Source organism: Heterocephalus glaber, unplaced genomic scaffold, assembly GCF_053883595.1.
Source record: "Heterocephalus glaber isolate CG9 unplaced genomic scaffold, H.glaber_assembly_v1.0 deba00001472, whole genome shotgun sequence".
Lineage (NCBI taxonomy): Eukaryota > Metazoa > Chordata > Mammalia > Rodentia > Bathyergidae > Heterocephalus > Heterocephalus glaber.
In genome coordinates this window covers 90,098,206-90,124,002 of record NW_028258315.1, presented here as the reverse complement: position 1 = coordinate 90,124,002, position 25,797 = coordinate 90,098,206, and the positions used below count along the sequence as shown (strand labels likewise).

The following is a 25,797-nucleotide window of genomic DNA, read 5'->3' as shown; positions in this document are numbered from 1 at the left end:
TAGCTCAGGGATGCTGTGTCTGCCTGGCAAGCACAAGGCCCTGAGAGAGAGAGAGAGAGAGAGAGAGAGAGAGAGAGAGAGAGAAAGAAAGAGAATGAATGAGTATGTGTACTGGGTTGAATAGTGTCCTTGAAAAGATACATCCGGGCTCTGACTTCTAGTACCTGAAAATGTGACCTTATTTGGAAATAGGGTCTTTATGGACCTTTCCATGCGGCCATTCTGAATTCAGAGTGGACCCTAAATCCATCTGTTGTTCTTGTAAGAGAAAAGAGATGGAGATTTAACACAAAGACACAGGAGAGAGGCCTTGTGAAGATGGAGGCAGGTGGCCATATTGAGTCTGTAAGACAAAGAAGGCCAAGTGTGGCCAGAGGGTACCGGAAGGTAGGAGAGAGGCAAAGCTCTCCCTCAGAGCCTCCTGGGAGAATCAACTCAGCCAACCCCTGGAGCTTGGGCCTGTGGCCTCCCAAACTGTGAGAGAAGACTTTTCTATTGTTTAGTCAGTGGATTTGTGGTAACTTGTTACAGCAGCCTTGGGCACCGACGCATTACGTTGGGCACCAAGAAGAGTTATGGAGGAGGGTGAAGCCAAAACTACCCTAAATCAAACAGTGAGGGGTCTTAAACAATTTTTAAACAGAACACAAACAGGAAGAAGCTAAGCCTGCTACTTGGGAGCATTCTGTCACTTTCACTAGTGACCATAAAGTCATCAGTGTCTTTGGCAGCCATGAGAGGACTGTCTCATTTTGGCCCTGGTGTGTCGTTCCCCCCGCCCGTGGCATTTACCTCCTCCTCTCTGGGTGGGGAAAGACACTGGGGACCTGGCCAAGTGAGGAGAAGGCAGCGTTGACTGACCTTTGCTTACTCACTTCTACCTTGTGCCAGTGATAGTGGGAAACCACTTTTAAATTGTCCTTTTAGCCTCGGTACTTAGATGAATACTCTGTGTCATTTTTCTGTTCTTTTCCATCTGTAAGCTGACTGTATTATGGGAAGCCAGTCAAGATTTTCCCTTTTATTAAAACTGCTGACTGAGCGAGCTCATGAAATCAATGTGCTGTAATTATTTTACAAGCCAGGGGAGATGTTATTTCAAATATTTGATCAAATAGGTGCGTGTGACACAGCCTCCATTCTAAGTAGACCGTAATTTTTAGTGATTCCTTCATTTACTATTCCTGGGAAAACAAAGCTCCCCTTTTTAAAGAGGCATAATTTTGGAGCAAAGATTTGGTGTTCAGGTAAAGCGAGTGAGACAGCCCTCAGGCTACGCGGTTCCCTTTGTGTTTCTGAGGATGCTCACAGTCCCACAGTGAAAATTTTAGGATTCTAGGACCTAAAGGAATGGGCGGGCTTTTTCTTCCCTCAAAAGGATCAGAATTATCTACCTGGATTGGGCCCAATTGCCACACTCAGGAAGAAGGATCACTCTAACTGAAAACCATTGGATTTTTTAACATGTTCAGACAATGAGCTAATGAAGTGGGCCTTTTGCTTCTGGTGTCGGAGGGCTTTGCACGATGCTGACATAATCAAGGCCACCGATGGAGGCAAGAACTGTGGACTTTCAGGTTGCCATTGTATTTAAATGGCTGTGGATTAGTTTAAGTAGCTTTTGCAGCGAGGAGTGAGTCACCATAATTATTTTCAATTTTTAATAGGAACAGTAAAGGATTCTGTCTTCCAGAATTGTGAGAATAATCAAAATCAAAGGTGACATTGGTCATTTTCCCTCTCCCAGGCTACAATGTGGGAGGTAGTGGTTTACAGAGTTAGAGCATTAACCCTTGAGACGGAAATCAGAATCATAATTGCTTAGGTAACCTGAAAAGATAAGCAGATCAGAGGTAGGCCAGTCAGACATTTTCTGGGCTCTGTTCTCCAGGTCACATCAGGCAGGGGCCGCTGTCAAAGGGCAGGCGGGTGGAGTGCATTTGGGCCAATAGAGCATTTTCCTCTCAGTGTACGTACCTGATATTATCCAGGAGCATTTCTAGCATGATTTTTCTCATTGGTTTATTATGCATCTTGAGGAGTGGAGTGGGTGAGTGTTCTCATCCCTCCTGTGTAGTACTCAGTCCCTGGGATGAGTGTGTCATTGTGGGATGGCTGTGACTCAGTTCCAGAAGGACTTCCGTCAGGCGCTCTGGACCTGACAGCAATGGAACAGCCCTGATGGCGCTGCGCATGCCTAAGCTGTTAGTTGTTTCCTGTCAGTTTTTAGCTGAGTGCCTCTAGAATAGGTCTCGCCATCCCCATTTTACAAACAAGGAAATCACAGGTCAGAGTAACTGGGTGCTGTCAGTAAAGTATCTGGACTCCTGTGCCTCACCTTCCACTTCTGTGTAATGGTGACAGTGGAACCTGCCTCACAGGGGCAGAGCGGTTGGGGGTAACAGGGCATAAGTAAGCACAGGGCCTTCACCCCAGGCAGGATCAGTGGACAGTTCTTTCTTCTTTCTCCTCCTCTGCATGATATATATATACATATATATATTTGGGGGGGGGTACTGGGGATCGAACTCGGGACCTTACGCTTAAGAGGCAGGCGGCAGAACCACTGAGCTAAATCCCCGGCCCTGTGCATGATAATTGATATGTTGTTATTCACATCAGTCTCCCACAGAGACGTGACTTATCTCCTCTCTTAGAACAGAATGGTGCCGGATGTGGCATCATTTTGAAACAGGGAGCTCAGAGGTGACAACAAATAAATAAAAGGTGGACTGCCATAGGGCATTCCCAGGTGACCCACCTTGCTTTGGCTGCTATGTGAGGAACACCTATTCCCTTTCTTTTTCGCCCCTTATATGTTCTATATAAATAAGAGATGAAGAGTTTTGGGACCACCAGAGGTCAGGAGAAGAGATTTGTTAATGGAATCCTAGAGCAGAAGAGTGGATGATCATCTGGTTTCTGGAGAACCACCTTTATTTTATCCCTTTATCTACCCACCCGTCTATCCATCCCTTCATTCAGCCACAAGCATTTCTGAGTTTCCGCCATGCCCTGTCCAAAGGCACGGCATAACCAGCAAGAGGTGGTCTGCGCTTTCATGGAGGTAGCTCTCTACTGAACGGCAATGGAGAAGTTTCATTATGTAATTCCAATTTACTTATTTATTTCTTTATTTTTAAAACCAAACTTCAAGGTTAGGAGCAGAGAGAATGGGAACAGGGCTGTGTTGGCTGAAGGGGTTACAACCAGAGAAAATACACTTTTTCCTGTGTGCTGAGTTCTGGCTGGGGGGAGCAGGAAACAACTGCTGAGGTCTCTCTGCTCTTTAATAACCACGGTTTCTGTGAGGTTGAATGTTACAAACAAAGGGTGTGCATTTCGAGGAAGGAGCAGAGGCTCCAGGCCGCTCAGAGGGCTGGGGCAGGAGGAGAAGCCAGCTTCTCAGGAGTGCTCCCTCTCCTGTTAGCTCCTGCCAGGACTCTGCCAGGCTGCCCTGCCTGCAATTCTAGCTTGTGTCTGCTGCTAACACAACTCTCTCTCTTTTTTTTTCAGATCCTGCGATTGTCAATGGAGTTTATTGGTCCGAGTCCCTAAACAAAGTTTTCGTAGATAACTTTGACCGCGACCCGTCCCTCATATGGCAGTACTTTGGAAGCGCAAAGGGCTTTTTTAGGCAGTATCCAGGTAAGTATCGGTGGGTGGACAATCATGATTAAGACTAATGATCACATAATATTTTTCTTTAAGACTCAGGGTTTAAATTTTTTACCTTTACCTTAGAAGACAGTGAAAGATTAAGTTCTGTCAAGGTACAGGACAGAAATAATAAAGTGATATTTGTGCATGCATGTACACACACACACACACACACAGGTATATCATGGAACTCTCAGAATTGCACATGGCTTCAGCATCAACAGAGAAATTCATAGAGCTGCTATCAAAGCTGAAAAATTGGGATGTGAAATGTACCATATTTAATCTTTTTTTTTTTTTGGTACCGGGGATCGAATTCAGGCCCTTACGTTTGCGCAGCAGGCGGTGAAACCACTGAGCTAAATCCTTGGCCCTATATTTAATCTTTCTAGATGAGAGTTTGGTTTTCTTACTATTACTACCACTATTGTTGCTGCTATTACGATAATTGTTTTTTGGGGGAAAGAGCCAGTCACGTGTGGGCAGAGTCAGATTCTGATTAAAAGGTGTAGGAAATAGAAGACTGGAGCTTGGGTTTGCCTCCCCGAGGGCTGGCCCACTTTGAGGGTGGAGCTAAATGGCCATGGACCACAGATGGCCGCAGCCCCTCCCTCTCAAGGGCACCGCAAGGGGTTGTGTGTTTCTCAGCTTTTGTCCAGCATGCCATTGGAACAGGTGTTCCTTCTTGGGGCCTTCCTAGGCCTCGGCATTGCAGTACAATTTTAATTCTTGCTTGGGTTGAATTTTAATTAAAAAGGGAAGTTTTAATTTTGCTTACAAGTTGTGAAAACAGGACTTGGGGCTGCAATTGTGCCAACATCACAGCTGTAGAAATTAACAAGCTCAACCTAAAAGAAGGAAAAAAAAACACCCTGCATAATCTTGGAGCAATTAAGTGGAGTCTTTTATGTTTTCATTAAGTAAGACTAGGCACCTGATGTCTTCCCTCTCTAGGCCACAGAGATAATCTCCCTCTGCCTCAAGGAGCCGTTTGCCCTGCGCACAGCATCTGCGCCCTGAGACTCGCCTGCCAGGGCGTCTGGTTCGCCAGCTTTTTCTACATTTCCAAAGAGTTGTGTTTGGCAGGGTACACATGCGTCCTCCCAGAGCTCACAGAAATTTAAGCAATGAGCATCCTATTAAAGATAACATTGTAACAGACAGTGGACTATTAAAGTGACACTGTCACCAAATTGCAGCCTTCCTTGATGCACTCAGAGAGAGAAAATCTGACATGGATTTTGCTCAGATTGGAGTATGGCAGGGCCAGTGTGCTGCCTAGCAAGCTGCTAGACACCTAGCCATTTGATCATATGACATTTGGATGGGGGTGGAACAAATGAGTAGAAAGCACAACCTGAAATCCTTAAACTATGGTCTCAAAGGCATTGGAAAACAAAGGGAGTCTTTCTAAAGGATTTGTGTACTAGGGGAGGGTAATTTATGTGCAAGGCTTTTATCAGTCAGAACAGTTGGGTCAGAAACACTTATAGTCCTTTTACCACATTTTAGGCAGCATTTTGACTTTGTAAAATGTCTGCATCTTTTCTCTATCAGAAAAGACATGGGACACTGTCCTCCACGGGCACTTCATTGCCCTGACAAATGGTTCCAAACACAGTGAGTGTGTCTATCCTTAGGAAAAACAAATCTTTCTTCATTCTCACATGAGTGTGTCCTAGGTCCTGGCTTTGTACTGGGCTCTGTGTGGACCTGTGCGTGGGATATCCGCCTCCTCAGCCTCTGCTGTTGGGAAGTGCTCTCTTGTGGGAGGAAACACATTTATCAGGGGTTTTACCTGCAAGGGACAGAAACGCAGTTCTAATTAGCTCCAGGGAGAAACACACTTACTGGCTCGTGTAACTTGAAATCTGTTGTGCTGGGGTACACTATTGGATTTCAGTACTCAGCAGTGTCATTTGCATTGGGATCTTTCCTTCCATCTCTCACTTTTGCCTTCTTCCACGTTCACCTTGTTTCAGTGGCAGGTGGTCCCCTCATCAGAAGAACATAACCGCAGGCTTGGAGAGTTTCTCCCTGAGGGCCCCAGGGAGGGAGAGCATGTGTCCCAGTAGTTTGGGCTGAAGTTCAGTGATTACCCTGCTCTGGGTCAGATGCCCACCATGGAGGTCAGTGAGTCTAAGCAGTGGGCAGGGTCAGCATCTGAAACCAGCGGCACCAGGCAGGACTGCTGCCGTCTTGAGTAGAGTGGAAGCCCAGACAGGGTGGCCCCCACAGGATAAGAGATGAAGAGGTCACGGTACAGGCTGTTCTTGCTGAGATGGGGCACGGAAGAGCTGTCAGAGGGGTACTGAGAAGAGGTACCAATCCCTGGGAGTGAGGGCAAAGGAGTTCCTTGAAGCAGAATTTTAGTCGGTATTGGCCCGGAAGCTGGCCTGTGGTGATTGTCCGTCCTCCTGCAGAGGCCTCCCAAGTTCAGACTGGCATATGGCCACGTGAGGACACATGTGCTGTCCGGGACTTTCCACCGTGGTGTCTGTGCCGGCGCCAGTGCCCCTGCCCTAGAACTTCAGAGTGCTGGTGAGGAGAGGCCCGCAGGTGTCCTTCCCGGGGGGTGTAGATGGAGGCACGTTCACCTAGCTCTGCTCCTGTAGCGCTTCTGGTGGAGCACACTCTCGGAAGTGCCTGTGTAAGGAAGAGATTCATGGGCAGTGGGAGGACATGTCTCAGGCCTAAGTGGGCACCACAGTAAAATCAGAAGATTTTGGCTCAAGGGTCAGTTTTGGACACGATGACCCCTCAGGGCTCCATCCATCCCAATTTCTTGTGAAAGTGTGAAGTTTATCACTCTGTTCAGTGCAGCTGTGCCTGGAATAGCCTCGAGGTACTGCCCTCGTTCCCGCGTGATGTGTCCCTCAGGTCCGCAGCTCCAGGGGCCAGGCCGCTGGGCTTCTGCCTCTGGGTGGCTCCTCCCCTCGGGTGTGGACCTTCCCTATGCACAGCCATAGCAGCGTCCCTGTCCTTCAGCTGGACACTGTCCTCTCAGCTTCGGGACCCCAGCACACATTCTTCCCTCTGCTGGGGCATTTACTAGTCTGTTTCCACCACCTCCCCTTTTTAAAGAAATCATTCTAACTGTTCTTGGCTTTATACAAAAAAGTACATCAGGTAAGTTTTAAATAAATTGCATTCTTTTCCTTTAGTGTACAGTATCTTGTTGATTATATTTTGTCTTTATGGCATAACTACCTTCCACTGGCAGTTTCTTACACTTATGTTTTCTAATTCCTTAAGGGGAGCTTTGCAAAGTAAGCAGAAGCCAGACATGATGGATGGCACACATCTGTAATGCCGGGAGGCTGGGGCAGGCAGATCACAAGTTTGAGCCCAGCCAGGGCGTCTTCACCACTTAATGAGAACTTGTCTCAGAATAAAAAGAGCTAGGATGTAGCTCAGTTTAAAGGTCCTAGGTTCAGTGCCAGAGATTTAGCTCAGTGGTTTCGCCGCCTGCTGTGCAAGTGCAAGGACCCAAGTTTGATCCCCGGTACCAAAAAAAAAAGTCTTAGATTCAATCTCCAGCACTGAAAAAAATATATAGGCACAAATGCATATGGGAAGTGCAGGTTAAAGAAGTACGGGTATAACGTCCTTTGCAGTGCCAGCCACGGTCTTAAGGTCACCTCTGTGACTGTTTGCAGGTATGCTCTTAAACTCACACCTGTTTTATCTCCGCATGGCGTGAAAATCTGGCATCCTTAATTGGAAAGGAGACACTGTGTGTCATAAAAGTCAGGATTTTCTCCTGTGAAAATAACTTCACTGTTTTTATTTTCTTATCTCCAAAGTCTGTTTTTCAAATCCTCCATCCCTGAGCAGCACTAATGTTGGAAAATGATTTTCTCACTTATTTTTTTAAGCAGCAAATGCCTTGGTTTTAAATAAAATCTTATCCTTAAAAATAAGTTGTAAATAGATAAGGTCACACTTGGATCCTGACCAGTTTGCAAACTACAAGTCTAAGGATGCTGGATTTGATTTTGTACATAGGGAAAACTTCTTAGGGTAAAGGGTCTGAAATTCTAACTCTATTATACAGCATAATTACAGCCATTTTATTTCATTTCGATGTGGAAATCCAGACTCAATTTCTGATTTTAAAAACAGGAGCAAGGAGGGAATGGACCTGTATATGTTCTGAGTTGGAAACTTGTACCGTATGGTATCTACCCTAACCTGTGCTGTAGACATTATCTCACCTGTGTCCAGGGATGGGGCCAGGCTTGGCCTAGGGTTTTCTAAATGATGTCGCCTGCTCAAGTGTGCTGAACAGTGAGAATCGGCCTTGGCTAAGGAAAGAGGCTGGAGTGTGTCCTCTGTGAGTGCAGAGGGCAGCGTTAAAGGTGTCCCCACTCCGCAGGAGAGGTGATCTCTGGAGCAACTGGGCTAAGCCTGTGTTCACCATAGGGTTCTGGCGGAAATGTGCCTTCCCAGAAGTGCTTGTGGAGCATGTGACAAGCCCGTGGCTGGTCCCTGCGTGTGATTTTTCATCCTGTCCATTCAGTCAACAAACAAGAACAGCCTTGAAATGTTATGAATAAATATTTGAAGTCTCTGGGTCTCTCATAACCCCATTTTTCTTTTAGGGATTAAATGGGAACCAGATGAGAATGGAGTCATTGCCTTTGACTGCAGGAATCGAAAATGGTAGGCAGTGGTCACATCTTTTAGATATTTCTTAAAGAGAAAACTTGAAGTGAGGCCGGGATCCATTTTTACTTACTTTTCTCCTGACCTAGGTACATCCAGGCAGCGACTTCTCCGAAAGATGTGGTCATTTTGGTTGACGTCAGTGGCAGCATGAAAGGACTCCGTTTGACTATTGCGAAGCAAACAGTCTCATCTATTCTGGATACGCTGGGGGATGATGACTTCTTCAACATTATCGCTGTGAGTGCAGCTGTTGTGTGCTTTCTTGGCAGTTTGGGTTCATTTGCCCTTTCAGCACCAACCAGTTAGCATTGTTACTGCCTTTGGATACCCAGTATCTAGAGGCCAGGAATGAGAATTGGTTAGCCCCAAGCTGGCTTATGGAACTGTGGACAGTGGAGGGGCTTTGAAACCAGAGTGCACTGGGCATATTTAACTCTCTCAGCCTAGCACACAGCCCCGCTCATCTGGAAGATAGGCCCCAGATTTGATGTCCTGGGGAACCAGGCTTTCAGAGCCTTGGGGAATGGACCTCTTCCTTAAAATTCTCGACTTTCTCACATGGAAATGAACTTTATGCCAGGTTATCCCCGTGACAGTGATGGTGATAACAATCATGAAGACAAGATGAGTTAAATATGGAAAGTTGTTCACGCCTTGTAATACTTTATCTCATCTTCCGAAACAAAGGTGTGTTTACTAAGTGCCGATTGCATGCCTTACTCTCAATACTGTGTTTGCACTGTCTGTCTTCACAGCAGCTCCAGGAGATAAGGGCTGGACAGTAGGGATGGGTAGAGTGTCACTGAAATCGCCCAGGGTCGCAGTGCTGGGAAACTGGGGATACAGGAAGCAAGCTGGGGTTTCCCCATGGCCTGGAAAGGGACACTCGAATTTCTGTTCCTAGTTCTTTTTCTTCTTTTTTTCCAGTTCTTCGATATGATCCTCATTGTGTGTCCCTCCCACTCTCTTTCCAAAGTCATAACGAGCCTGATTCTTTTCCTGGAGTTGAGTGCATAACTAGGTGCTCATGCATAGTGGACACGAGAGCTTGGCTGTAGCCTGTGTTTGGGACAGGGAGCGGGCAGGGCGCAGGAGAGGGGCACAGAGCTCGGGCTGAGGAGTCAGTTCTGCCACAGACAGTTGTGTGTCTTGGGGAAAACTACTTTAACCAGCATGTCAGTGCCCTCAGCTGTGAAGTGGGACGCTCATGTAGCCTGGGGTGGCTGTGGGGGTACACCTGTGCCAGACTAGGGCACAGGGTTCCTTCTGCTAGGGGCAGGATATGGAAGGAACGGTGCCCCGGAAATATTGTCACTGCTGTCTGCATGGCTTCCCCAGGTCCCTGTGCAGTGTATCATCACGGAGCTCCCATCAGGACTGTCTTCTGCATGAGGATGCCCACGTGAAACCCACAGTGTTCTGGAGGTCGAGGGCACAGGTGTTTAAGTGACCTTAAAGTTGTCGGGCATTGCCTGAATGTCCTGCCCACATGTTTCTTCCAGTGAGAGTCTCAGAAGAGAAGGGGACAACTGCAGGGAATCCTACAGTTTTAAAGAGCCCTAAAGAGGAAAGGGAAAAGAAAGAGATTATTTTCTTCTTTCTATGCAGGGGTTAGTCTTGTTCGTTCACGTGCATCTCCCCAGCACCTGGGATGGTGCTTGGCAAACAGGAGGAATTTAAATATTGGAGGAATGAATAGCACAGCTGCCTTACACAGTGCTCACTGTGCGAGGACCACCGTTCTATGTCCTCTTTAGTTTATCTTTTTGACTCTGCACCCCAGCTCTGTGTGTACAGCACGGAGACAGAGGCAAGTGGCAGCATGACTGTCACAAGGTCACACAGCCAGAGAATTTGGTCCTGTGTCGTCTCAGTCATCTGGGTTTATTGTGCGCTGCTTCTCCTGAAGTGGAGAAGGTGTTCCTGGAAGCTCGGCTAGTGAGAACTTAGGGTTTTCTCATCAGGAAAAGTTACTGGAGTTGCCAACCTTCTCATGAATATGCAAATGTGGTCTGATTCCACACATCCTGAAGGATTTACAGATAAGCAGCTAATTTGAGGCTATCTTTCCTATTAATCTTTAATTACTCATTACAGAAGTATCAGAAATTCACGTAATAAAGAGCTGACTAATTACATCATGCATCCTTTATCAGTGAGGATTTATTGTTCTGTTAACAAAACCAATTGATTGAAATAATCTATGTAAGTTCATTAAGATACAGTGTCAATAATGATAAGAGGGTGATTAAGATAATTAAAAATAGTCATGCCAGTTATTATGAAACAGTTAAGAAAAAATTTTTCTTTACCCCTAATTTCCCTTTTACAGAAAGAAACCCATTGGTGATCCCATTAACCCTCACTGTACATCTGTTTGTTAGTGTTCGATATGAGTGATGAGCTTCAAGACTATTTACATAATTATTGTGACAACTAGAAAGACTCTCTGAACTTTTTAATTGAAGCCTTTATAGTAGCATCATGAACTCTGTTCTCCTAATGTGTAAGGAAATGGGCCAGATATATTAATGAATTTATATTAAAAGACCAAGGTCATAAAGAAACCATTAATTAACAGTAAATTTTCATGTTGATTACTGTTTAATGTAAGCAACATATGTAAAAATTTTAAACAAGTCAGAAACATTTTCATTCCTCTTCCATTTGGCACAAATTCTTCCAAATTTTTTTCATGAGCATTAGTAATTGTTCCATAAAAATAGAATCATACTTTACAGAATATTCAGCAACTTTCCTCTATACTCTTATTGCAATTAAATGTTTTTACATAGCTGGGCCTTTCACACATATAGTCTATATCCAGTGTTTAACCAGCCCTCCTTTGCTATACATTATGGTGTTATGCATCTATTTTCTACTCACAAGTGCTACAGTGCATAGATTCTTCATTGTGTAGAATGCACTGAAGAAATTTAATCTATCTTTGCAGGGTTCAGTATGCTTCTGTCAAATAATGTCTAGAAATATAATTGTTGCATCAATTCCTCCAGAATGTCCGCAAAGCAGGGTGTAATGTTTACGCACTTACTAACAGTTGGCGGATCCTAATAGTAGATTCACACTTGATAAAATTTCACTTGTATTCCCATGAATTCTCTCTCTCATCTTTCAGTGAATGTCGCCAGTCTGCCGCTTACCCCAGCTTTCCTTTCCTGAATTGTCATCTTCCTCCATCACTTCCTCCTTGCATGTTTGCTCTAGCGATATGGTGTGGATTTTTATGAGTCTGTGGAAAATGGTCACTTGCCTCTTGTGAGCCAAACACAGGTTGTTGTCAGTGGTGGGGATGGGATGTTTGCAAATTGATTTGAGTGCATTGTTCTTGTTGGGTAGAGTCCACTCACCAAAGAGGACATGGTCACCTCACCCTTCCTCACGCTCCCAGACTTTCCTTGCTGCTGGGTACTTGTTGGAGAAGATGCTTTAGTATTTCAGAGAGAAAGTGAAGAATACAATCCGTACTTTAATGTCAGAAACCCTCATGCACTGTGTGTGTTTTTGTTTGTACAAATCTTATTTGTCATTGTCATTTGATGTTCAGTGTCAAAATGAAGGGGGGCAGATGGAGATTTTAGTAGTAGGAAAAGACTTTCCTTGGCCAGTTGAGTCAGTTTTTACATTTTATTTAGTTCATTGTGAAGAGCATCTTCTATATTATGCCAAAAACCTTCTGATCCAGATCTTTCTAGACAATAAACACAAAAGGATAGTATTAAAAGTTGTTTTAGTTTTTTTTTTTTTTGGTACCGGGGATCAACCTCGGGTCCTTGCACTTGCGCAGCAGGCGGCAAAACCACTGAGCTAAATCCCCAGCCCAAAAGTTGTTTTAGTTTTGAAGAGCAGGTTACTGCAAATTTACCTAAAAGTGGTGAACTTTCTGATTGAATTATTGAAGAATAGGTGAAATACGAGAGTGATTTTATGCAGCTGAAGTTAAAATTTAAGGTCAAACCACTTGTGCACTAAAGGAGATGTCTCTGACAAAAGAGAAGGCATTATTTTTCTGATTCCCTTAGAAGTCAAACTCCAAGCTATGCACTAACTGAACAATATTATCATAAAAATGAGGGTTCTAATTCAGTCCAGTGCTGAAGCTTGAAAAGTGATTTTATAGGAGCCTGAGCTGAGCATTAAATGAACACAGTATTAACGGGGCTGATCTTCTGAAATCAGTTGAGGTCCTCCTGCAGCTCATGGCTGTGGAGAACGGAGTAGAGAAGAGCATCATTTGTTAGTTCACCGTGGAACTTTCTGGTGCCCTGGTTTTCATTTGTGGAATTTTCTTTAGAACTGTTTCTGCAGTGCTTTGCTTGCTGAGGATTTGCTGTGTGAAGTAATCCATCCCGTCCTAAAAGAATGAGGATGGTATTTTCTTTCAGTGCTCATTTGTTCCGAACTACTAATTATGTCCAGTCATGTTTCAAATTACATAAGAAGCTTTTGTAATGCAAAAGATCCCCAGGATGCCTTGTGTCAGTGAAAATACTGTAGGTCCATCTGCTTCATTACCTAATCCCCACACATTTTCCTCCTAAAGGTTATTCAATCAAAAGTGCACCAATAAAACCATAAGCATATTTAATAGAGTCCTAGCAATTTTGCATCAGTTTCTCACATTACATGAACATGCCAGCTTTTTAATAATGTAGGATTTGGAGGGAACTTTAATTCTCTGAAACATACCCCCTTACTTCCTTTACTCTTTGTTTACTTGTTTTTTGAACAGGGTAGAGATTCTTATCTTATTTTTTGTTTCTGCATCAACTTTTTTTTTGCCTCTGTTCCTAGTTTTCTCATTCATCTTCTCCATGGTTTTGCCTCTTCTTTTCTTTATTCTGGTTGATTCATTCAGTAAATACCAGGGAGTACTCAGTATTCAGTGCTGAAGCTGCCTTTATACATAAGGAGGGAGGCAGTTGTCTGTCCTCATGGCCTTTGAGCTTTTGTGTCTGTGAGCACCAGCATGGGGTGGCAGGAAGCAGGTGCTCCCAGTGCAGTGCAGCCAGTGCAGTCTGGAGGGGGATAACAGGAGCACAGAGATGGCCTGCAACCAAGTGGAGACTTGGAGGAAGCGATGACTAACTGAGCCCTTTAAGTAGGGGTTAGGCACCCACAGCAGGGCAGTTCAGGGAGGGGAGAGCTGACAACTGAGGAGGCAGTGATGTTTGCAGCGGTAGGACCCACCCCACACGCAGGCAGGAGCTCACTGTGTCTGGAGCACACGGGGGAGGGTGTCACGGCGTGGGTCAGCTGGCTGATGGTCAGGAAAATGGGCTGGAGTGAGAGACCAGGCCAGCTGAGACAGGTCTCGTCAGCCCTGTGGAGGAACTAGGGCCTCATCTGGAGGCTGTGGAGGCTCTTGAACACCTCAGCTTCAGGGTGTGTGGAGGTTCATCCAGTCCCTCCCTTCTTACTTGGGCCTTGCTTTGTCCTCTTTTCTAGATGACTGATGATCGTGGGTTAGTGCTGCAAGCTGTACTGCTTTCATCCACCTCGCCCAGCTGCTAACCTTAGACAGGGTTCAGATTCCTCGGTATCACCCAGAGCCCAAAGTCAGCTGTCTTCCACTCGCCTGTTATTGGGCCACAACTTACAACCTGAGCCGGTGGATGGAACAGTTCTGCACTCCTGCGGAAACGTGCATGAATCTTGGTGGGAGGGCCCAGCCCATTGGCTGTGTTTCTAAATCTTCTCCAGGATGTTCTGGCCATTCATTTAATGAAAGCTAAAACTTGCCATTACTCTTTTAGATCATCATTGACATTCCTACTGAGGATTTCTGTGTGCCTGTAAAAGAGATGTGAGGAATGCTTATAGAAATTGGGCTAAAGGAAGGAAAAGACAGATAGTGGTGTGGCTCTGCAGTCAGAGCAGAGAGGAGAGAGGGGAGAAAGGGATTGTTCCTTCAAGAGGAAGGATGTAGTCTTTGATACTCAGAGAACATCATGGTTTTTGTCTCAAGCCTGGTTTATTTCTAGATGGGCCATTGCAACCTCATAGGGAAGTCTTTTTCATCATGAAAAGGAAAAGCAGACTGTGTCAGGTGTAATGAACGTATACATTTAATAATAAATGTATGAAAAAGTGGTTTATGGCCACTCTGTTGTGATGATTCTGTGTCCCTGGCACATAGTACGCACTCAGTGTTCAGTGAGCAAATAAAGGAATGGGGCCTTCTGTGGCCGATGCCGCCTCGGAGGCGATTTAGCAGAGCACTGGCTGCACTGGTAGCCCTCGAGTGGAGCAGTGGGCTCTGGTCAGCAAGGGCTCCTATCTCAGGCATCAGACAGTCACTTGTGCCAAGTGGTGCAGAGTCCATGCTCTCTCCAGAGGAGGCCGAGAGTGCATGACCTCCATTCCCAGGAACAGGTCACTTGCCATTGCTGTATAATATTCCCCCCTTGAAGGAATCCTAACGGTGCCATCCTAGGGTGAACCTCTTCCTCCTGCCATGCCTGCACACCTGCTAAAAATCCACCATCATGGCTTGATAAGGTCCAGTGAGCACAGCTACAATCGATAGCTGCCATCATTATTCAGCCCTGCTCTTGACAGTCAACCACAGCTCCCTGTGCATTCTTGGCCTCGTCCCTGGTGGGCAGCCACATCTCCTTCTCACTGCATTCTCCCCTAGAAAGTCCCATTTTGACCTTTTCCTTTCACAGCCCTTTAATGCCCGTGACCCTATTTCTATATTTCACTTATACCCTGTGTGAGATGCCCAGTCTGGTCTCCATTCTGGGGCCGGCCTCAGGTTTGTCCTGAAATAAACCTTTCCTGTTGGGCTCCCACCTCTCTTTCCCTTTTTCCTAACACCTCTTCCTTCTTTGCAGAGGCAGCTGCAGTGGAGGTTGTCACGTGCCAGTCTCTCTCTCTCTCTCCCCTGCTCATTTCTTTCCCAGGCGCTGTGCACATGGGCTTCCATTGCCTCCTTTCTCTCCCTCATGTGCCAGCTTCTGTGCTGACTATGGAATGGTCTCATTTCATCCTGATGAGGGCAGTGAGAGTCCATGTTTCCCCAACTCATAAACCAAGACTGCTAGAGTTGCAGTCGCCTGGCCTGAGTCATGCCAGCATCCGGCTCGCATGTGGCAGTGCCAGGGCTGAAACCTGGACCCATTTGCCATTGTTCTACCGCTGCTATGCTACCCTGGTGGACCACAAGAGGAGAGCTAACCAGGGAAGAGAAGGGGATGGGAGCAAAACAGTGACCTGTGCATTCCAAGGCAGCGTCCTAACTGTAAGTAGTGGACATTCTTTGCCCATCTCTTTAGCGTATGAGTGGTAGGCTGGGCTGTGCCTTCTCTGAGGCTGCCTGCGCCCTCTCCCATCCTGGACAAGACTTTCCCATTTCGCAGAAACTTGCAGGAAACACCTTCTTCTTTGGTGGGAGGGGAAATGATTGTGCTCCTGTTTAGGTCCAGTCCTGGTAGCTACAAGAAATGAAAGTAAATAGTAGAAACCAATGGCATCTAGCCAGTGATGGTATTCATTGCATTTGTTTGCTTCCTTAGACTACTGATACAGGTTATTTAAGTATGGATGGAGGAGCACTTCTACTAAGGCCATTGTGTCTTAGGACTCGAAGTGACCAGATCTTCAGCTGCACATTGATATGGCCATCCTACATCATTCTTTCACAAAACAGATTGCTATGGAACATCCATAAAGATGTACACTCTGAAGGCTTTGCATGCAGAGAGCTGCTAGGGGTCTAGAAGCAGATCCACGTGCAGGGCATCCTGGCTGTCCCCCTCCGGTAGTGATAGGGGGTGTGATGAGCATGTGCAGCCCAGGGCCTCCTTGGTACAGCTGCCTGGTGTGCGCTGTTCCCTTGCACATCTGGCTGAGCTCCACTCTGTGTGGTGATAGAGACCAGATTGCTGAGCATAACTTCGTCCTGATGCAGACAAGGGAAATTAGTGAACTGCAAGCTTGGATGATGCCACTAACAAGCTGGCTGGGGTCCAGAAGAGCAGATTCCTCTACTGTGGCCACAGCACACACAGTGACAGTGAGGGTAGTTTTGATTACTGCACATGTACCTCCCTGATGAGGGCAAGAACATAGTCTTCGTTACTTTTGAAACCCTCCTGCAGCCCCACACGTGCACATGCCGCTGCATTCGCAAAGCAGTTTCAGGTCTGTCACCCCACTGGATAGAGCAGGGCCCCTGGGAGGATGAAAAGACAAATCATCACCACCTTCTTCGGCATGAGAATCTGGGATCAGATCTTTTATTTAAATTAATTTCATTGGTACACTTTTGATATACATGATGATCACATTCATCGTAGGGACTTTGTACCTGTACATAGTATATCTTGATTCTTCTATTTTCCCCATTCCCCTCCCTCCCTTCAACCCTTCTTCCCCTCCTTATTTGAAAAGCTTCATTTCCATTTTCCCCTTCTATTCTCCTTTCTTTTCCTTTACCCTTCCTTCTCTTCCCTTCCCCTACCTTGTTCCCCTCCCACTTGAACCTTTTCTTCCTGCTTCCCAATGGCTGTCATCCATTTTGGTCCTTAATTACACTTTCCATTTCACACACAAGAGAAAAAATGCGATATTTACACACGTGCATCCAATTTATTTCACTTAAAAGAATGGTCTCAAGTTGCATCCATTTACTTAAAAATATCTTAAGTTTGTCATCTTTATGGCAGAGTAGTATTTCATTGTATATAAAAAACACATTTTGTTTATCCCTTTATCTGTTGATGGGCATCTGGGCTGTTTCCAAGATTTAGCTATTACAAATTGTGTTGCTATAAACATAGGTGTGTATATATCACTGTGGTATGATACTTTTAATTCTCTTGAGAAGATATCAAGGAAGGGAATGGCTGGGTCAAATGGAATCTCTAGTTTTAGTGTTTTGAGGAATCTCCATATTGATTTCTATATGGATTATACCAATTTACACTCCCACCAATAGTGGAGAAGGGTTCCTTTTTCCCCACAGCCCCTCCAGCATTTGTTATTGGTTGATTTTTCAATAATAGCCATTCTTTCTTGAGTGAGATGGAATCTCAGTGCATATCTTGAATGACCACTGATGCTGAACAGTTTTTCATGTATTTATTTGCTGTTTCTACTTCTTCACCTGAGAAGTGTCTCTTCATTTCAGATGCCCATTTATGGACTGGGTCTTTAAATTGGGGGGTCTGGTTTTTTGAGTTCTTTATATATTCTAGATATTAGTCTTCTGACAAATAGCTAGTAAAATTTTTTTTTCTATTCTGTGGGTTGTGATTTCACTTGGTTGGTAATTTCTTTTGCTGTGCAAATGCTTTTTGATATGATGAGATCCTAGTTGTTGATTCTTTGTAATATTTCCTGTGCCCTCAGGGGTTTATTCATAAAGTCTTTGCCTACACCTATGTCTTCAGGAGTTTTACCTATTTTATCTTCTAGCACATTAAGTATTTCTGTTTTAGTATTTAGATCTGTGATGCATTTCTATTTTAGTTCAGTGCACAGTGAGAGATATGGGTTTAGTTTTAATCTTCAGCAGGTGGAAAGCCAGTTTTCCTCAGAACCATTTATTAAAGAGGCTACCTTCCTTCCAGTGAAAACGGTTGGCTCTTTTGTCAAAGGTAAGGTGGCTGAGTGTGTTTGGAGTTGCTTCTGCATCTTCTATTCTGTTCCATTGATCCTTGGGTGTGTTTTTGTTTTGTTTTGTACCATGCTGTTTTTAACACAGTAGCTTTGTAGTATAATTTCAAGACAAGGATTGTGATGCCCCCTGCCTTGCCTTTATTGCTCAGAATTTTCTATTCTAGGTCTCTTCTGGTTCCAAATGAATTTTGGATTGTTTTCTCTAGTTTTGTGAGCTATGTTATTGATATTTTGATTGGGATTGACCTACTGTATAACAATTTTGGAAGTATAGCCATTTTCACTATAATGGTTCTGCCTATCTAAGAACTAAGGGTATCTATTTTCTAATATCCTCATAAATCCCCTTTTCAGAGTATTGTAGTTTTCATTGTAAAGGTCTTTTACTTCCTTTGCTGGATTGAATCCTAAGTATTTCATTTTTCTTGGTGCTATTGTGAAAGGTGTTGTTTCCTTAATTTTTCACTCAGTGAGTTTGTGATGATATTCATTTTTGAATGTTGACTTTTACCCTGCTATGCTACTGAATTTGGTTATTAAATCTAGGAGTCTTTTGGTGAAGTTTTTATATTCTTCTATGTAGAGTATCATGTCATCTGCAAATAATGATAATTTAACTTCCTCCTTTCTTATCCTTATTCCTTTTATTTCTTTCTCTCATTTAATTTCTCTGACTAATGTTTCTATAGGAGTGATGATAGTGGGCATCTTTGTCTTGTTTCTGATTTTAGAGAGAAATCTTTCAGTTTTTGACCATGTAGTGTGATGAGAGCTATTGGTTTGTCATAGATGGCTTTTATCAGGTTGAGATAAAGACTTTCCATTCCAATTTTCTGTAGATTTTTTTTTTTATCATGAGTGGGTTTTGGACTTTGTCAGATGCTTTTTCTGCATCTCTTGAGGTGATCAAGTGGTTTTTGTCTTTACTTCTGTTAATATGGTGTATTACATTTATTGATTTGCATATGTTGAACCATCCTTGCATCTCTTGGATGAATCCTGGTTGATCAAGGTGTATGATCTTCTTGATGATTTGCTGCATTTTGTTTGCCAGTATCTTATTCAGGAGTTTTGCATCTTGTTTATTAAGCAGATTGGCCAGTATTTCTCTTTTTTGTTTGGATCCTTCTCTGGTTTTCTGTCAGGGTAATGCTTGCTTCTAGGAATGTGTTTGGGAGTATTGGTTTCCTTTCACTTTCATTGATGAGTTTGAGGAGTAGTGGCATTAGATCTTCCCTAAAGTTCTTACAGAATTCAGCAGTGAATCCATCATGACCTGGGCTTTTCTTTGTTGGTAGTTTTTAAATTACTTCTTCAGTTTCATTGACTGATATTAGGTTATTCAGAAGTTTTATATCTTCTTGATTCAGATTTGGTAATTCATATGTATCTAGGAATCTGTTCATTTCTTCTGTTTTCCATCTTATTAGAATATAGGTTCTCCAAGTAGATGTTGATGATCTTCTGGATTTCTGAAGGATCTGTTGTGATTTCACCCTTTTCATTCCTAATTACATGTTTTTAGTCTTTTCTTTCCTTTTTTTGATAAAGTTGGCTAAACATTTATCTATTTTATGTAATGTTTCAAAGAACCAACTCTTTGATTCATTAACTCTTTGTATTGATTTCTTCATATCAGTTGTATTAATTTCTGCTCTAATCTTTATAATTTCCTCCCTTATGTACAGTTTGGGTTTAACTTGGTGTTCTTTTTCTAGAAGCTTAAAGTTCAACATTAGGTTATTTATTTGAGCTTGCTCTGTTTTTCTGATGTGGAAATTCACTGCTATAAATTTCCCTCATAGTACTGCTTTCATTGTGTCCCATAAGTTCTGGTATGTTGTATTGGGATTATTGTTTAATTGTAGAAAATGTATAATTTCTTTTTTAATTTCACCTGTTACTCAATTTCCATGTGTTTATGCTGTTTTGTGGTTTCTTCAGTCATTAGTTTCTAATTTCATTGCACTATGATCTGATAATATGCAAGAGATAATTTCATTCTTTTGCATTTACTTAAGCATGTTCTATGAGGTAGTATGTGTTCTGTTTTGGAGAAAGTCTCATGTGCAGCTGAGAAGAATGTGTATTCTGTTGTTGTTGAGTAGAACACTCTGTAGACATCTACTAAGACCATTTGTTCAAAGGTTTGGTTCAGCTCTGATTTTTGTTATTGATTTTCTGTCTAGTTGATCTATTTGTGACAGTAGGGTGTCCCCATTAAAATGTACTAGTGCTTATCTGGTATTTCATATCCAATAACGTTTTATATAATGGGGTGCACCGGTATTTGGTGCATATATATTTAAGATTGTTATCTTTTTCTCTTGGATTGTTCCCTTAGCAAGTATGTAGTGATATTCTTTGTCTCTTCTGATCAGTCTTGCTTGAAATCTACTTTGTCTACTAATAGAATAGGTACCCTTGCTTTTTTCTGAGTTCCTGTCACATGGAGTGTTGTTTTCCATCCTTCAATTTTCAGTTTGTGAATTTCTTGAGTTAAATGTATTACTTGTATGTGGCATATTGTTGCATCTTGTTTCATGATCCATTCTGCCAATCTGTTTCTTTTCATTGGTGAATTAAGACCATTTACATTGATGCTTATAAGTGATATGTATTGACTTATCCTTGTCATTTTGTTTTCTTCTTCTTTGTTCCCTTTCTTTCTCTTCTGTTTAATTGCTTGCCTTGCTTGGTGGATTCATTCTGTTTGGATTCATGGAATTGTTGTCTTCATTGTCTTTTTCTAGAATATCCTTCAGATATTCTTGGAAAAATATCTAGATATTTTTGGAGAGCTGCTTTGGTGGTCCTGAATTTGTTCAGGTGTTCTTTATCATGGAAGTATCTTATTTCTCTATAACATTTGAAAGATAATTTTGTGGAGTACATAAGTACTCTAGATTGGAGGTTATTTTCTTTTAGGACTTGAAATACTTCAATCCAAGCTCTCCTTGACTTAAGGGTTTGTGTTGAGAAGTCTGCTGTGATTCTGATGGGCTTTTCTTTATAGGAGATTTGTTTCTTTTCTCTAACAGCTTTTAATATTCTGTTCTTGTGTTGAATTTCTGGAATCTTGACTATTATATGCCTTGGTGTAGATTTTTTCTGATCATGGATAATTGGAGTTTTGTATGGTTCACTTATCTGTTCGTCAAATTCTTCTTCCATGTTTGGGAAATTTTCTGCAATTACTTCTGTGAATAGGTTTTCTATGTCTTTTGTGGTATCTTCTCATTTTTCTTTGATTCCAATCAATCTTATGTTATGTTATTCTTCTTTTCATTGTCTAGCAGCTCTTGGATTTATTTTTTGTGGTTCCTTGCTATTTTTAAGAAGTCTTTCATTTGATAATTGATAATTACAGACCTGTCTTTTAGATCTAATATTCTGTCCTCACATTGATTTGATTCTGCTGCATATACTTTCAATACAATTTTTAATCTCCTAGATATCCTTTGAATCTGTTTATGGAATCCAGTTCTTTCCTATGTTAGGCATTTGTGGTTTCCATCACTTTCCTAAGCACTTCTGTGTTTTTAAATCTGTATCTACTCTAGATTCCCTAACCATGCCCTTCATTATGGTCATCTTCTCTTTAGTTATCTGTGAAATTATTTTTGATTTTTTTTCTAGAGATTCATTTATCTGATTTGTTACTTCTGCTGTTACCATTTCAGAAAGCTCAGCTGGGTGGCTTTTGATTTCTTTCACCTCAGTGCCTTCTGGATTTGCCTTGGATGAGCTGGAGAACTGGGATTGCATCTTGCTTCCATGTCTTCTCAGTTTCTATTTTTTGTTAATTTGTTTCTACATTGATGCATTGCTTATGGTAGTTAGCATTATTACTACTATCGAGACCTCTTTAGGAAATAACTGCTTTTTAGAAATGTCTTCTATGTGTAGCTGGCTTTTGAGTCTGTCCCTAGATCCTGCCCCTTCAATTTATTAGGGATGAGAAGTTGCTACCTGTTTGGCCTAGCCCCTAGTTCTTTGGTACTGGACGATGGCATTGTTTGTGACCCCCACACAATCTTGCTATTGACTTAAAAAGAAGAACAACTGATCACAACAACAATACCACCTTGGCTAACATAGTACAATTGGTAGTAGCAATATGATCTAGCATAGATAGCCTTGAAAGTGACGATCTGTGGTAACTCAATTTGCCACCTTTAACCACAGGTACAAGATTTATAGTTATATAACAAAATCAAAAACAAATTAGAAAATTATATACAGTTAATATCCCTTCAATAGAGTGATTTTACCCTCGGGACAAAATTTAAAAGGGATAAGAGGGAAAAATAGAGAAATAAAACAAAAGAAATTGATTAGTAGTAAGGCTGAAGGACAGAGGAAGATCACCCAAGCTTTGGGAAACTGGTTAAGAAGACAGGAGGGAAACAAAGAAGGAAAAAAACAAAAACAAGAGTGAAAGAAAACAGAAAAACTAAAAAACAATGTTCACACTCATGAAAAAATGAAACCAACCAATCAAGAAAAACAAAAAAATACAAAAGCAAGAAAAAAGAAAAGAGATTTCTCTGTGATTTTCAGCCGTGGTTACCTTCTAGGATCTACAGTTTTGTGGAAGTGTTCAAGTCAGTGCATGTTTCCACTTTCACTGGTAGACAAAGAAGACAGACAGAGCCCAGATCTGTGCTGAAAGACCCCAGAAATCCTGCAGTAAGGTTAGTGTGGAGTGATAGATACTCCCAAGCAGGCCTGCAGTAGGAATAGGGCAGGGTGCCAGTTGTGGTACATTCAACTCCATGGAAGTTCAGGCTGATCCTGACCTCTGGTTGTGGAATTGGGACCTGAGCTCTTCAGCCTAGAACATTCTACGTTATGTGTCTTTTACTTGACTAACTTCACCTCCCTAACCCTGGATGTCTCCTGTGGATGTGCCTCACCCACTCACTGGGAGCTCTGAGATGAAGCCAACCTGCTGTTCCAAATCCTGGAGTCAATTGGCCTCTCCCTAAAATGGTGTCTGGCCAAACGCCCTCTCCAGAGGATTCTTGGACTGGAGTCACTCACCACCTGTTGTAGCTCACAGCATCCCCTGCACCATTCCATTGGCGTGTTTCTCCCTGGAGGCTTCTGGAGTCACCCCCTCTCAGTTTTTCTATAGATTTGAGCCTCTTCTCTTATGCCACAAGCTGGGAATCTGGGAGAAAGTTCACTTTGCCACCTCCTTTTTCTGCGTTGAGGTCTCTTCACTTTCCCTGTGGACTCCAGTTCTCTCTTCAGATACTTCCCGTGTCCTGGGGATCCACCTCCTTCCTTCTTTTCTTCCTCAAATTGTTATATTCTAGTGCCTAGATTCTGAATCTTGGAGGGGCTGAATTGCTTCTGTTTACTGTTCTGCCATCTTCCGAAGTCCTTGAGATTAGATGTGACTCCCTAAGGCCACACTGTGAGTTCATGGCAGGGCCAAGATTTGGACCCAAGTGTCTGGACTTAGAGCTCAGGTTGTGGAAGCACAGGAGTCAACTTTGAGAGAATGTGTTATATGGAATGTAGAAAATAGAAGGATAACCAGATGAAGAAATAAGGCAGAAACCTCAGTTTTAGGGTCCAAGTTAAAGAATAGCTGAATACAAGCCACTGTATCAGACAGTATCTTAATAACCTCATGTGAGGAACCCAAAGGAGGGCAGCTGCAGGCTTAGTGCCCTGGTTCAGTGCTGTCATCAAACGCCCATGCTGGTTCCATCTTTGTGCCCTGTCTTCCTTGGGCTGTGCTTTTGATCTTTGTCTTGTCACCTCATGCTTGCAGAATAGCTGCTGGCACCTTATAATAGTATCTCATGGAGGAAGGAGGAAACAAATACATATAAAAGAGTTTTTTTTAAGTTTGATTGAAACTTCCCAGAAGACTTTGTCTTATGTTCCATGCACTGGAATTGGACCACTTGACTTCTTGACAGGTTATGAAAGCTAGTTGCCAACAGAGGGGAACTGGGTAGCTATGATCGGCTAAGGCTGATGATGCTTTAGACTTTAGGGCATATTGTCAACCTAAACTGAGGCAGTCAGCAAGAAAGGAGGGGGAGAGGGGCCTGGCTGTTTCCTTAGCAGCATCCCTTATCTGTCCGGTGTGCCTGAAGACTTTAGAGAAGTTATTCTGACCTGCACAATGGTTCCTAGATCCTGAGTGTCATTCTAATTTTTAACTAAAAGTCACGCACTCGTGTCTCAATGGCCAACTTGACATTTAATAAATACATTTTTACTCTACGCTTCGAGTTCAGCCTGTGTCTAGGCAAGGTAAGTGCTCAGTAGTAGTGACCTACCAGTAGCAGTTAGGTCCCTGCTCCTGCTTGCTTAGGTGGCATCTCTGCCTATGAAGCTGAGTACAGTCTAGTTTCAGTGGCAGCTGCTATGGGCTTGTCACTGCAGTGAGTCCACAGCGGTTTTGTCAAGCTCGCCTTCTGTCTCACTTGCTTCCCTCCTAACAGTCCTGTCCTGGGCCTTGCTGACTATAGTTGCAAAGGCCAAACTCCTTATCCAGACTTTGTTTAAGAGCTGGGCCCATGTGTGATGGCCCCGGCCTCTTCTCTTAGGAGGTCTGAGCTCCTTGGGCCAATAATCTTTCTATTGACCAGATTATATGGGGACACCTTCTGTAGGTGCAGCCTTATGCTTGCCATAGAGAAGATGCCGAGGGAGCAGACATGGTCCCTAAGAAATTGGGTCCACTTTATGGTAGGCGAGACAGGTGACAGGAAATTGGAATGTATAGGGGCTATAGAGGGAAGATGTTGAACCCAGTCTCCACCCTGTACCACAGTCTTCTCAGAGAAGGTGGGAAGCAGCTGACCCAGAGTATGCCCAGGAGTCAGACAGCAGAGATGGCCCAGGAGTGGGCAGTGAGACGGAAAGGATGGGTCATGTCCAAGGATAGGAATGGAATTAGAGTTGGGTAGGATATGTTTTGGGGGAGCACTGATGAGTAGATGCTAGAGTGGTTATCAGGCCCGGGTCTGATGTAGTGAGAAACTTGAGTGGGGTTGTGGGGAAGTGACAGGACCAGATTTGTATTGGAAGACCAGCTTGGCTACAATGCAAAGACTCAAGTTCAATGAGAGAAATGAAGATAGGAACACTTAAATTTCTGCTTTCTGCTTGTGACCTCTATATAAAACTAAAGGGTTATACTGTGAGTAACCGGCATCAAAAGGGATGGGAAGCAGGTGTTGGCAAATCATGGTTGGTGCCATCACTAAACATGAGCAGTGCCGTAACCGAAATCCTCCTACCCTTCCCGAGTGACTTGCGGGCATCAAGGTCTCTCCCTTCCTTCATTCTGTCCACACTCGTGTGCAGCTCACACATGTTTCCTTGAGTTCTGTGAAGCCAGAGACAGGAACTAGAGTTGCTCTGGGATGCTTTTCAGACTCAGCTGCTCCATGGACAGTCAGCCATGCCCACAGAGCTTCTAGGGTTTGGAGCCACTCCTGAAGGATGATCAAGGAACAGTGTGACCTGGAACCCTGATATATTCAAGCATTTGCTCTAGAAGTTTTTCTCCCAAACAAGAAAAGAATAAAGTTTACCTTTACCACTTAAGTACTATTGTCTATAAGGACACCTATGGGAAAAGACTTCATATGAACATATTGGGCCTGTAATTATGCTCATTTTTTGTGTTTGTGTACTCTTCAGTTATTAGTTAGTCCCATTTTAGTCCTTAATTAAATGTTTCCTCTTGGCTGTTTCTTCCTTTTGCAGTATAATGAGGAGCTACACTACGTTGAGCCTTGCCTGAATGGAACGCTGGTACAAGCTGACAGGACAAACAAAGAGGTA

At 43.3% G+C, this 25,797-nt stretch overlaps 1 protein-coding gene across 17 annotated transcripts in view; it reads left to right on the top strand.

The window, feature by feature from the left end:
• Cacna2d3 (calcium voltage-gated channel auxiliary subunit alpha2delta 3) overlaps positions 1-25,797 on the top strand; it is a 1,090,211-nt gene that overhangs the window by 615,437 nt on the left and 448,977 nt on the right. For all 17 annotated transcript variants that reach the window (XM_087181525.1, XM_087181521.1, XM_087181526.1 and 14 more), the window contains 4 exons: positions 3,517-3,648; positions 8,265-8,325; positions 8,418-8,568; positions 25,720-25,794. In XM_087181525.1, coding sequence (XP_087037651.1) covers positions 3,517-3,648; positions 8,265-8,325; positions 8,418-8,568; positions 25,720-25,794 — 419 coding nt within the window. The remainder of the gene's footprint in view (positions 1-3,516; positions 3,649-8,264; positions 8,326-8,417; positions 8,569-25,719; positions 25,795-25,797) is intronic.